The following is a 14,342-nucleotide window of genomic DNA, read 5'->3' as shown; positions in this document are numbered from 1 at the left end:
AGCAAGTTAGTGACATGTATCATCCGGTCACCTGCACAACAAGTCCCAGAGTGGATACAGTGACATGCAGCACACTATGTGTCAGAGCAGAGCATTCACCAACTTGCTCTGCTCTGTCACCTGCGGTGCTGCATGTCACGTTTTTGCCGCGATTTGGTGCCTTTTTTGCTGCGTTTTTGCTCACTGCGTTTTTAATCAGTGCACAATGCCATTAAAGATTGTTGATGAAAAAAATAAAAAAAGGTCTGATGTCATTTCCTTATTCAAAATGTTCATTGTATGCAGGAGAGCAGACAGCAGCTGCAGAACTACAAGGCTCAGCATCCTCCATTCACTAGTGTATGCAGGAGAGCAGACAGCAGCTGCAGAACTACAAGGCTCAGCATCCTCCATCCAGGACTGTATGCAGTTTTTACCCAAAAAGAAAAAAAAATGACATGGGCTTCGCCATATTTTTGTATGCTAGCCGGGTACAGCAGGCAGGTACGGGCTGCCCCCAACCCCCAGCTGCCTATTTGTACCCGGCTGGGAACCAAAAATATAGAGAAGCCCTTTTTTTTTTTAATTATTTCATGAATTTCATGAAATAATTTTAAAAAAAAATGACGTAAGCTTCGCCTAATTTTAGTGTCCAGCTGGGTACAACTAGGCAGCTGGGGATTGGAATCCACAGTGAAGGGTGCCCAAGCTTTCTGGGCACCCCCACTGCGAATTGCAGTCCGCAGCCACCCCGGAAAATGGCGCTTTCATAGAAGCGCCATCTTCTGGCGCTGTATCCAACTCTTCCAGCTGCCCTGATGCCGGGTGGCTAGCTAGGTAATAATGGAGTTAGGGCTAGCTGTATATTATCAGCTAGCCCTAAGCCCGAAATTCATGGTGTCACGCCAATATTAGACATGGCCACCATGAATTTCTAGTAATGATAAAAAAAAAAACACAACACACAGAAAAATATTTTTATTAGAAATAAAACACAACACAATTAGTGACTCCATCTTTATTGAAATAAACCCCCCTCCGCAGTAATCCTGGGTTAGGGTCCCGCGCTGTCCAATCAGGATCCAATATCATCTGATCGGTTTGCTGAAAGGCAAAGCGATCAGATGATGTGTCAGGTTAAACTACGTGAATCACATCACACATCAGCTGATTGTATAAAAGCCGATTATACAATCAGCTGATGCATCAGTAGAAAAAAAATAAATAAATAAAATACTCACGTCTGTGCTGATTACCGGCAGCTCCTGCAGCGGAGTCTGATCCTGGCCCATCACTGCAGGAGCGGCCGGTAATCAGCTGATGAAGTCCCCTGATGGCAGGATCAGCTGATAGCCGGCCGGGCGCGAAAAAGCCGGCGACACCACGAGAATCGATCAGCTGATGCGTCAGGTGACTGCATCAGGTGATCCACCGCCAGGTCCTGCAAGCTTCGTGCGTGCCCCGGGGAGACTGCACACAGCCAGAGCGGCGGTACCGAGACAGGGGCTGGAAGCAGGCATGGCACCGGGACCCTGCAGACAGGTGAGTATCACACACACACACACACACACACACACACGCACTCTGTATATACGCGCACACATACACTCTGTATATACGCGCACACATACACTCTGTATATACGCGCACACATACACTGTATATAAGCGCACACACACTTTCTTCCCCTGGCTGTGTAGAGCTGCTGCTGTCTCTGTGTAATTGATCTCAGTGCACATCCACTGGGAAGAGGCAGGGAGGAGGGTTTGGGTGGGAGCAGAGTGGGTGTATTAGACACAGTGGGTGTGTTAGATAAGCTAGACACCGCCCTAGAGCCACAAAGAATTCTGGGACTTGTAGGAACTGAACACAGGAAGTCAGAGGAGAGATTAACCCCATCAGAGCTGGAGCCAGCAATGACAGTGTGCTGCTAGTGCACAATAAAAGGTAATTTTGCTGAAAAAACATAATAGATGTGTTGAGGGGCACATATTAGCAAGATTTATCAGAAAAAAAAAATCAGTTTTGGTAACTGGACAACTTCTTTAAAGAGGCACTGAGATTCATTATTATAAGGAGGCACAGTGGGGGATCATTATTGTAGGAAAAGCACAGGAGGCATTATTATTATTATTATTATTATTATTATGATGATGATGATGCACGGGATGTTTGTATTATAAGGAGACACGGGCTCATTATTATTAGAAAAGGTCAAGGGAGATTATTATAAGGCACAAGGGACATTATTTCTGTAAGGTGCTGTATTAATAAGGAGGGATTAGTACTAAAAGGAAATGCAGTGGGAACATTATTACTGTGTAGGGGTACAGAGGGGGCGTTGTTAATGTGTGGGGGACAATAGGAGGGTAATATTACTGTACAGAGCACATATTGGGCATTACTACTGTCTAGGGCACTGGTTATTGCACTAGTTTGTGTAGAGGTAGTAGGAAATATGAGGAGGGTGGTGGAAAAAAAATCGGTCAGCCAAAGATGACCGTTACAGTTTACAGGGACGAGTTATGGATGGAAGAAGTGGTTATGGCGGTCTGGACAAATAGGGAAAAAAGGGAAAATAAATGACTAATATTAGCAAGAACATCACTGATAAGAACCTGTACAGTACACACACAAGTGTTATCATTAAATCTGAAATAGCGGTATTATTGGAAATATACTGTAGGTACAGTAGTAGTAAATCTTGATTTCCTCCAAGCAGGGTCATATTAGTGATAGAGATCCCAATCTGGGGATGACGGCAGTGACAGCATGGGCTTGTGTGTGTGAAAATGCCAGGGAAGGAAAATGCTATTCTTGGTTGCCAGTAGCCCAATATTCCTTTCCTCTCATGCACGGACCAGGATGATGGACTTTATTGCAAAAAACAAGAATCTGGTTATATCACCAACTGCAGCAGCTAAAAGCCGCTTTTCAATAAAAATCACTGCTGATCCTTTGCTTCAAAAGTGTTCCTGCCTGAACGCATGAAAAATAAAGTGTTCATCTCTGATCAAAATTGATCATTGATTGATGATTAGTCCATTGATTTAAGTCACTGATGTTTGTTGCTTTTTTGTAAAAAAGAAAAATCCTGTAATTAAATATATAACAATCACAGGCAGATAATTGGATTTTATCAAAACCACAAAATGAATTGGAGAAGCCCCAGGGAGCGCGGCGGGCATATTATCCGATTAGCGCTCTGTGCCCTCCTGTTCATGGCGGGCAGCCAGGAAAGCACCAAACCGCAGCCCTCCAGTAATGGGACTCGTCTTCTACGGAGCATTTCATCTTTCTTGCCTTGTGACTGAGGAGCTTCACACAGGGGAAGATTACTTCCAGCAGTGAAAGTGCACAGATTTAATGGATTCCTGCTGACGCTGAAGTCAGGAGACCTCCTGGCAGGGTAATGCAGTGAGCCCACGCCGTACGGTTTATTACTGGCAAAATTAAAGGGGGATATTAAGTATTAAAACAACATAGCTGTCCTTTTTTTTTAGAATTGTACTGATATGATGTGAAAGGGCAAAAATAGCGCACATGCGGGAGTGTCACTGTGAGACAGTGGTGACGTTGGCTCTTGCAACTGGTCATCACGGCTAGAGGGGTGTAATAACATGGTGAGTGGGACGATTAGTCTGGGGAACACAACGCCACGTTGACTAGTTTGTACCCATTTGTAACAAGTAAAAAAAAAAAAAGTATTCTAAGAAGTTGGTTTTTTTTCTTTTTTTTTACATACATACATACATACATACATTGGAATCAGATGATAGGAAGCGTATTAATCAGTGATGAGCGAGCACTACAATGGCTTGGGTGCTCAGTACTCCTAACTCTAGATCAACCCATGACCTAACCTAACATGTTAATCCAGAGGAAGGCAAAAAAAAACAACATGCAACAAACAGTACGCACCACATTAGGGGAGAAAAATTCCTTCCCGACTCCACATATGCAATCAGACTAATTCCCTGGATCAATCTACCATCTCAGAATCTAGTGCACATTACTAGTAATAGGTTCCCCCTACAGCCTCCATGTACAGTATGAAGGTGCCCTACACAGTATGATTGTCCCCCACAGCCCCACACACAGTATGATGGTCCCCCACAGCCCCACACACAGTATGATGGTCCCCCACAGCCCCACATACAGTATGATGGTCCCCCACAGCCCCACACACAGTATGATGGTCCTCCACAGCCCCACACACAGTATGATGGTCCCCCAGAGCCCCACACACAGTATGATGGTCCCCCAGAGCCCCACACAGCAGTATGATGGTCCCCCAGAGCCCCACACAGCAGTATGATGGTCCCCCAGAGCCCCACACAGCAGTATGATGGTCCCCCAGAGCCCCACACAGCAGTATGATGGTCCCCCAGAGCCCCACACAGCAGTATGATGGTCCCCCAGAGCCCCACACAGCAGTATGATGGTCCCCCAGAGCCCCACACAGCAGTATGATGGTCCCCCACAGCCCCACACAGCAGTATGATGGTCCCCCACAGCCCCACACAGCAGTATGATGGTCCCCCACAGTCACACACAGCAGTATGATGGTCCCCCACAGTCACACACAGCAGTATGATGGTCCCCCACAGTCACACACAGCAGTATGATGGTCCCCCACAGTCACACACAGCAGTATGATGGTCCCCCACAGTCACACACCGCAGTATGATGGTCCCCCACAGTGCCACACACACAGTATGATGGTCCCCCACAGCCCCACACACAGTATGATGGTCCCCCACAGTCACACACAGCAGTATCATGGTCCCCCACAGCCCCACACAGCAGTATGATGGTCCCCCTCAGCCCCACACAGCAGTATGATGGTTCCCCACAGCCCCATGGTCCCCCACAGCCCCACACAGCAGTATGATGGTACCCCACAGCCCCACACACAGTATGATGGTCCCCCACAACCCCACACAGCAGTATGATGGTCCCCCACAGCCCCACACAGCAGTATGATAGTCCCCCACAGCCCTAGACAGCAGTATGATGGTCCCCCACAGCCCCACACAGCAGTACGATGGTCCCCCACAGCCCCACACAGCAGTACGATGGTCCCCCACAGCCCCACACACGGTATGATGGTCCCCCACAGCCCCACACACGGTATGATGGTCCCCCACAGCCCCACACACGGTATGATGGTCCCCCACAGCCCCACACACGGTATGATGGTCCCCCACAGCCCCACACACGGTATGATGGTCCCCCACAGCCCCACACACGGTATGATGGTCCCCCACAGCCCCACACATGGTATGATGGTCCCCCACAGCCCCACACACGGTATGATGGTCCCCCACAGCCCCACACACGGTATGATGGTCCCCCACAGCCCCACACACGGTATGATGGTCCCCCACAGCAGTATGATGGTTCCCCTTAGCCCCACACAGCAGTATGATGGTTCCCCACAGCCCCACACACAGTATGATGGTCCCCCACAGCCCAACACACAGTATGATGGTCCCCCACAGCCCCACACACAGTATGATGGTCCCCCACAGCCCCACACACAGTATGATGGTCCCCCACAGCCCCACACACAGTATGATGGTCCCCCACAGCCCCACACACAGTATGATGGTCCCCCACAGCCCCACACACAGTATGATGGTCCCCCACAGCCCCACACATAGTATGATGGTCCCACACAGCAGTATGATGGTCCCGCACAGCCCCACACAGCAGTACAATGGTCCCCCACAGCCCCACACAGCAGTACGATGGTCCCCCACAGCCACACACAGCCGTATGATGGTCCCCCACAGCCACACACAGCAGTATGATGGTCCCTCACAGCCACACACAGCAGTATGATGGTCCCTCACAGCCCCACACAGCAGTATGATGGTCCCTCACAGCCCCACACAGCAGTATGATGGTCCCCCACAGTCCCACACAGCAGTATGATGGTCCCCCACAGTCCCACACAGCAGTGTGATGGTCCTCCACAGCCACACACAGCAGTATGATGGTCCCCCACAGCCACACACAGCAGTATGATGGTCCCCCACAGCCCCACACAGCAGTATGATGGTCCCCCACAGCCCCACACAGCAGTATGATGGTCCCCCACAGCCACACACAGCAGTATGATGGTCCCCCACAGCCCCACACAGCAGTATGATGGTCCCCCACAGCCCCACACAGCAATATGATGGTCCCCCACAGCCCCACACAGCAGTATGATGGTCCCCCACAGCCACACACAGCAGTATGATGGTCCCCCACAGCCACACACAGCAGTATGATGGTCCCACAGTGTATGGTGGTTGTGCCACACCATAATGACCCCCCTACACACACCCACACACACACATACACACACACATTCTGCTGCTACACACAGCACTCTCCCAACACAACATGATGGTCCCATGGTGACTGTGTCCCCAAATCGGCAAATACTGCTTCCTCTAGCAATACCATACCTTTTATTTCTTCTATTCTCTCATAGGTACATATATTCTGACAAAAGCTCTGCTTCCTGCATTGGAAAAGGAAGAGGACGCCAGAGTAGTAAGTTCTGTATTCTTGACTGCTTGGATCTCATAAAGAGATTTTCCCATTAAGATAATTTCTGATTTATCCATAACATGTGGTGATGGTGAAAGTCTGATCACTGGGAACCACTAAGGGTATGTGCACACATTGAGTATTTGCAACAGATTTTTCTGCAGCAATAACCACACAGTGTTGGTAGGAAAAACCCTGCATAAAATAAGGGCATTTTTACTTGCATTTCTTTTTCCCCATTCATTTGCTAAGAATTGAGGAAAAAAATAAGCAGCGAGTGCAGGAGACTTCAGATCCCTCATTCAGCTGCTGGTACTGTAAAATAATTAAAATTTTTTTTCCTTGGCAAAAATGCAGTGTGTGAACAAGCCCAAAGAAAACTGTCCTATCCCTCCAGAAAAGACATATACACTGCATCAGTGCACACAGGGCCTAGTGCAGGGCCCCTGAGGGGGGGACATGGCTTTTCATAGTCTTTGAACATAAATGATACGTCTTCAGACCCTGCACGAGCCATAACAATACATTTTCTGGTGTGTTCCACCTGTTAGTTTTGTATACTTTTTGTCGAATGTATACATTTTTTGCGGATACGTAGTTTTTCGATTATTTCAGCACGGGAACATTTTTTTTTTTTTTAACCCATCCAATTGTGCAACATTATTAATATTATTATTATTATTATTATTATTACAAAATCTGTTAATTTAAATGTTTTTTGTTTGGACAACCCCTTTAAGGAAAAACGTCCTAAAAAGTACTATATTTTCTTGATTTTTAATTACCTAGCAGCGGTTTCTTTCTGTTATCAGGTGATTTTCCCAACGGTCTTCACCACACTCTTACTGCACTTATTAATCTGGCAGCAGAAAAGTGCATTATTGGTGATTTTTGGTGGATTGGGGCTGTTCTGTTGGAGGGTTTGTGCGGATCTCAAGGAATGTCCTTGTTTCAAACAAGTCCCAGACCAAGTCTTTGTATGTCTTGTGCGGTGAATTCTGCCACTTGGCTGCCCAGCATGTCCTGTATGGCGTGGTTATAGCCCTGGCATGGAGCGTGGCAGCCTGGCATGTGATGATTGCTGCTGGCTTGTTGCAGGTAACGGTCTCGTCAGGCGGGATGCTGGTTCAGAAACTCGACGTCTTCGATCTTCAATTCGAGAAAGGCACTTTTGATGGAACAATGGCGTATGCTCAAAACAAGGTCTGTTCTCTCTGCTCCTCTAGTCTGAAAAATGACAATATGTTTAAAATAGTTGATTTGTGCCTGAAATAGTCACAGTGTGCTAGATATAGAAACCTGGGGGTGCGATCCTATACATCTAACCCAAAAACTGTACTCTCCACACTTTGCCGCTGACACTTAGTTTTGGGTGGTCAATTGGGGACAATGACCTAAGGGTACCGGCTCACTAAACGACGTACCAGCAATTCTGACCACGATACAACCTGGTCAGGATCGCTGGTGCGTCGCTACATGGTCACTGGTGAGCTGTCAATCAGGCAGATCTCACCAGCGACTCTGCGCTTGGTAACCAGGGTAAATATCGGGTAACTAAGCAAAGCGCTTTGCTTGGTTACCCGATATTTACCTTGGTTACCAGCGTACACCGCTTAGCGCTGGCTCCCTGCACACGTAGCCAGGGTAAATAATGGGTAACCAAGCAAAGCGCATTGCTTAGTAACCCGATGTGTACCCTGGTTACATGTGCAGGGAGCCAGCGCTAAGCGGTGTACGCTGGTAACCAAGGTAAATATCGGGTAACCAAGCAAAGCGCTTTGCTTAGTTACCCGATATTTACCCTGGTTACCAGCGTACGCTGCTTACACAGTCGATGCCCGTCTCCCGCCGTCAAACACACCGATGCGTGCTGCACAGCGGGAGACCAACGAGCAAAAAATGAACCAGAACAGTGTGTAACGATCAGCGATTTCACAGCAGGGGCCAGGTCGCTGCTTAGTGTCACACACAGCGAGATCGCTGATGAGGTCACTGGTACGTCACAAAACCTGTGACTCAGCAGCGATCTCACTAGCGATCTCACTATGTGAGAAATACCTGTTAGTGTTATACCACAAATGTCTACCCTGAAAACTCTTTTTAAACAATTAAATGGAATCTGTCTCCAGATTTTTGCTATGTAATCTGAAAACTGCATCATGTAGGGGCAGAGACCCTGATTCAAACAATGTCACTTACTGCACTGTTTGAAGTTTGATAGAATCCCTGTTTTCTTCAGCGCTCTATTGGGAGACCCAATCGTCTGGGTCTCCCAATAAGAGCTAGAAGAAAAGGAATTTACGGTAAGTAACAAAATTCCCTTCTTCTCTATTGTAGATATAGCAGTGGTCAGAGTGCTGAGCTATGTTTAACACCACCCACACCCCTGATTGGCAGATTCCTTTGGCAGAATGCTGACAATATAGTATACAATCAGTGGTAGGGTCACATAGATTAGCCTTACTGGCCTGCACCTGGGATCTAGTCAGAAAGTGATAATCTACTACTGTTTAAAACACTGATTATATTAAAACTACAGCACATAGCCAAATAAGTGACACATCCCTGAAATTTGGCTCTCTTGCTCTATATTATCCTGTTCTAGAATTAAATGCCAAAAGCCTTCTGACAGAAATCTATAAATGTACCCCTGTACCCTTAATCCTTTGATGTTGCAGACAGATTTCAAAATCCCATTCACTTCTATATTACAAGTAGATTTTGCGCATATTTTTTCTGCAGTGTTCACTTTTTTTTTTTTATTTTGCAGAATTTGCCCATATGTTGTTTTTTTGAGTTGGCGAGTCTGAGTGTACAAATAATAATGTACATATTTGCATTGTGTGTATTGGCTTGTTTTCTTTAGAGGCAGCAAGTAATCCTGACCGAGCAGTGGGCGAAAGCGTATCCCAAAGTCCATTTTTCCGTCATGCATCCAGGCTGGGCGGACACACCAGGTACACGTCTGTGACAAATCTTCTGGTTTTTAAGGTTCAATATTCTACATTTAATTTCTAAAGCCGATTGAAGGCTGTGGATCTGTTATATTAAGATTTCATCACCTTTGACAACCAGAACTATGTGATTGGCTGTGGGGAGGGGGAGGAATCCTGATGGTCGAGACGTCAAAGGAGGGATCCTGATGAATTCTGTTGTCTAGCTGAATATCTGCAAAGCCGCCATGAATTCTAAGTTTTTATATAGTGTGTATATATATTTTTTTTAATTATAAGTGTTTTTCTAGGCTTAGAGGGAATCTGTCACCAGGTTTTTGCCATCTAATTTGAGAGTAGCGTAACGTAGGGGCAGAGACTCTGATTCCAGTGATGTGTCACTTACTGAGCTGCTTAGTGTAATTTTAAAGGGAACCTCTCACTAGAATTTTTGCTATTAAACTAATGAATCCCCTTCTGCAGCTCCTGGGCTGCATTCTAGAAAGGTTCCTCTTGCTACTGGCCCCCCTTTCACACCTAAATAACTTTATAAAATATTATCTTTTGCTTTGGTAATGAGGTTGCTGGCCCCGGGGGCGGGCTGTATTTCGTCTGTTATCCCCCCCTCCTGCCGCTGTTCGCCGTCCCCCAGTGTTCATTTACATAGAAGAGGCCGCCGCCCACATCTTCCGCAGTGCTTCGGAAGTCTCGCGCATGCCCAGTGGCACTATCGCGGGACTGGGCACGGTTTTCAAAACGCGAGCGCCGGTGATATTATTGCACAGGCGCGAGATTATAATCTATAATATAACTATAACCTGAGCGTGATGTGCAGAGATCGCAAGTGTGCAACTCACCTGAGCGTGATGAGCTGAGATCGCAAGTGTGCAACTCACCTGAGCGTGATGTGCAGAGATCACAAGTGTGCAACTCACCTGAGCGTGATGAGCTGAGATCACAAGTGTGCAACTCACCTGAGCGTGATGAGCTGAGATCACAAGTGTGCAACTCACCTGAGCGTGATGTGCAGAGATCACAAGTGTGCAACTCACCTGAGCGTGATGAGCTGAGATCACAAGTGTGCAACTCACCTGAGCGTGATGAGCTGAGATCACAAGTGTACAACTAACCTGAGCGTGATGTGTAGAGATCACAAGTGTGCAACTCACCTGAGCGTGATGTGCAGAGATCACAAGTGTGCAACTCACCTGAGCGTGATGTGCAGAGATCACAAGTGTGCAACTCACCTGAGCGTGATGTGCAGAGATCACAAGTGTGCAACTCACCTGAGCGTGATGTGCAGAGATCACAAGTGTGCAACTCACCTGAGTGTGATGTGCAGAGATCACAAGTGTGCAACTCACCTGAGTGTGATGTGCAGAGATCACAAGTGTGCAACTCACCTGAGCGTGATGTGCAGAGATCACAAGTGTGCAACTCACCTGAGCGTGATGTGCAGAGATCACAAGTGTGCAACTCACCTGAGCGTGATGTGCAGAGATCACAAGTGTGCAACTCACCTGAGCGTGATGTGCAGAGATCACAAGTGTGCAACTCACCTGAGCGTGATGTGCAGAGATCACAAGTGTGCAACTCACCTGAGCGTGATGTGCAGAGATCGCAAGTGTGCAACTCACCTGAGCGTGATGTGCAGAGATCGCAAGTGTGCAACTCACCTGAGCGTGATGAGCTGAGATCGCAAGTGTGCAACTCACCTGAGCGTGATGAGCTGAGATCGCAAGTGTGCAACTCACCTGAGTGTGATGAGCTGAGATCGCAAGTGTGCAACTCACCTGAGCGTGATGAGCTGAGATTGCAAGTGTGCAACTCACCTGAGTGTGATGAGCTGAGATTGCAAGTGTGCAACTCACCTGAGTGTGATGAGCTGAGATCGCAAGTGTGCAACTCACCTGAGCGTGATGAGCTGAGATCGCAAGTGTGCAACTCACCTGAGTGTGATGAGCTGAGATCGCAAGTGTGCAACTCACCTGAGCGTGATGAGCTGAGATTGCAAGTGTGCAACTCACCTGAGTGTGATGTGCAGAGATCGCAAGTGTGCAACTCACCTGTGCGTGATGTGTGGCAGGAGTGAAGAAACAGGGGAAGCCTACAGTGCGCACCTGACATACTGTTGGGATTCTGTAATCTACAGTTCCTTACATTTTTTTCTGCATGTTAAAATCATCCCTTTAAAGAATATAACCAAAGATATTTATTGTATAGATGTTCTTTAATTCCATTTTTCTCCCAATATCTCCCTATGTTAAGCGGTGAGGTCCTCAATGCCAGACTTTTATGAGAAAATGAAGAACAGATTACGCACAGAAGAACAAGGAGCAGACACGGTGGTGTGGTTGGCCATATCTCCTGCCGCAACAAAGCTCGCAAGTGGCCTCTTCTTCCAAGGTGCGCGGCATTAATGCTTTGAGCGAATTATTGTTGATTAGTTGGTGCTGAATGCAAAGGGAAAAAAAAAATGCAATCTCCCCCCACCCTTCATTTTTTACATATATAATTTATTTCAGTAAAAACAAGTCGCTTTGTACATACTCTGCTCTCAGAGCTCGCCTGCAAGTGATTAGTCATGTGTATGTATCATGGTGTTCATTGTGTTGTAGGCCCCACGATTTCGTGCCTCCCCCAGCACGTACACAAGTCAGATTCTGGGGCAATTGACTTACAGTATAACTTTTCTTTATATAATAGACTAGAAGGTGGCCCGATTCTAACGTATCGGGTAGTCTAGGATGTGTATGTAGGTTAGCAGAATGAATAATAAGGTAATGACTGGACTGGGTTAGATTTAATTTAATATTCTTATAATTGTTTATTGGTTTTAAAATGACAAACAGAAGGAACAGTTTTAACAGATGAGTCTAATGTTTAATGATGTCCATGGCTTGTAATGAAAGAAGGCCATGAACAGTGTAAAGTTAAGTAAAAATATGCTGATGCTATGATGTGGCCCAATGCTGGTATGTGCCCCCATCGTGGTGCAGCCACCATCCTGACATGTGCGCCCATCCTGCGGGGTAATGTGTGCGGGGGGCGGAGTGCGGGGGTGGAGCCGAGTGGGGCCCTGGCGCTGAGGACGTCAGTGCCGGGGACTGCATGGCTGGGGACAGGTAACTATCTGTGTGTGTGTGTGTGTGTGTGTGTGTGTGTGTGTGTGTGTGTGCGCTTTCACACTTGTGTTAAGCGCAATCCGCCACTATGGAGAATAGCGCAGTCCGTTAACGCACTGCACTATTCTCCATAGACTTGTATTGACGACTTACTGTAACGCAAGTGTCTGCGTTGCATCCGCTGGACGACGCTGCATTGTTAATTTGACAGAGGGTCGGGCGGAGGGAACGCTGCATGTAGCGTTTTTTGGGTCGATAAAATATCGCACCTTGACGGATTCCGTTACAATCCACCAAGGTGTCTAATTATTGTCTATGGTGGCGGATTCCGCCGCAATGCACTAAGCGGCGGAATCCGCTGACTGATCCCGTCACGTTCTAATGAGCATGCTCAGCCTTTCCAGCAGAACGATCTAAATGGTTTAAAATCACTCCTGGTCTCTTCCCCCCTCCCCCCCCTCAAGCCCCCCATCTCTCTCTTACTCACCGATCACCAGCGCGGCGTTGCACAGCTGTCACACTGCTCTGGCGGCTTCTCCTGCTTTTGAAAATGCTGGCCGCTCATTATTCAATCTCTCATTCCCTGCTTCCCCCGCCCACCGGCGCCTATGATTGGTTGCAGTCAGACACGCCCCCACGCTGAGTGACAGCTGTCTCACTGCAACCAATCACAGCTGCCGGTGGGCGGGTCTATATCGTGCGGTACAGTAAATAAATAATTAAAAAAAAACAAAAACGTGCAGCCCCCATCCCAATTTTGATATCAGCCAAGATAAAGCCACACGGCTGAAGGCTGGTATTGTCAGGATGGGGAGCCCCACGTTATGGGGAGCCCACCACCCTAACAATATCAGCCAGCAGCCGCCCAAAATTGCCGCATCCATTAGATGCGACAGTCCCGGGACTCTACCCGGCTCATCCCGAATTGCCCTGGTGCGGTGGCAATTTGGGTAATAAGGAGTTAAATGGCAACTTATAGCTGGCAATAAGTCCCAGGTTAATCATGGCAGGCATCTCCCCGAGATACCTTCCATAATTAACCTGTAAGTGAAAGTAAATAAACACATACACCCGAAAAAATCCTTTATTTGGAATAAAAGAGAAAAAAACCCTCATTTACCACTTTATTAATCCCCAAACACGACGCTTTCAGCTCTCCTACATGAAGCTGACAGGGAGCGCTGTAGAACACGACCGTTCTGTGTCAGCTCCACGCAGCAACTGAAGTGAGCCGCGCTGTCACTGGAGACTTCACTCAGGTAGTGCTTGCGTGTGTGCGGTGATGATGATGGGTGCGGTAGTGCCTGCGTGTGTGCGGGGATGATGATGGGTGCGGTAGTGCCAGGGTGTGTGCGGGGATGATGATGGGAGTGGTAGTGCCTGCGTGTTTGCGGGGATGATGATGGGGAGCGGTAGTGCCTGCGTGTGTGCGGGGATGATGATGGGAGCGGTAGTGCCTGCGTGTGTGCGGGGATGATGATGGGAGCGGTAGTGCCTGCGTGTGTGCGGGGATGATGATGGGAGCGGTAGTGCCTGCGTGTGTGCGGGGATGATGATGGGAGCGGTAGTGCCTGCGTGTGTGCGGGGATGATGATGGGAGCGGTAGTGCCGGGGTGTGTGCAGTGATGATGATGGGAGCAATAGTGCCTTCATGTGTGCGGGGATAATGGGAGCGGTAATGCCTGCGTGTGTGCGGGGATCATGGGTGCAGTAGGGTGCGTGCGGGGATGATCATGGGAGCGGTAGTGCCTGCGTGTGT

General features: G+C 47.9%; 1 protein-coding gene across 1 annotated transcript in view; it reads left to right on the top strand.

Annotated features, from left to right (window-relative positions):
• The window catches only part of DHRS12 (dehydrogenase/reductase 12), an 85,047-nt gene that overhangs the window by 69,117 nt on the left and 1,588 nt on the right, over positions 1-14,342 (top strand). Inside the window, exons 6-9 of the mRNA XM_075337298.1 lie at positions 6,467-6,528; positions 7,624-7,728; positions 9,392-9,482; positions 11,727-11,864. Of these exons, the coding sequence (XP_075193413.1) occupies positions 6,467-6,528; positions 7,624-7,728; positions 9,392-9,482; positions 11,727-11,864 (396 nt within the window). The remainder of the gene's footprint in view (positions 1-6,466; positions 6,529-7,623; positions 7,729-9,391; positions 9,483-11,726; positions 11,865-14,342) is intronic.

This window comes from Anomaloglossus baeobatrachus, chromosome 2, assembly GCF_048569485.1.
Source record: "Anomaloglossus baeobatrachus isolate aAnoBae1 chromosome 2, aAnoBae1.hap1, whole genome shotgun sequence".
Classification (NCBI taxonomy): domain Eukaryota; kingdom Metazoa; phylum Chordata; class Amphibia; order Anura; family Aromobatidae; genus Anomaloglossus; species Anomaloglossus baeobatrachus.
Note: the sequence above shows the minus strand (reverse complement) of the source record. Positions and strands in the feature narration are given on the sequence as shown.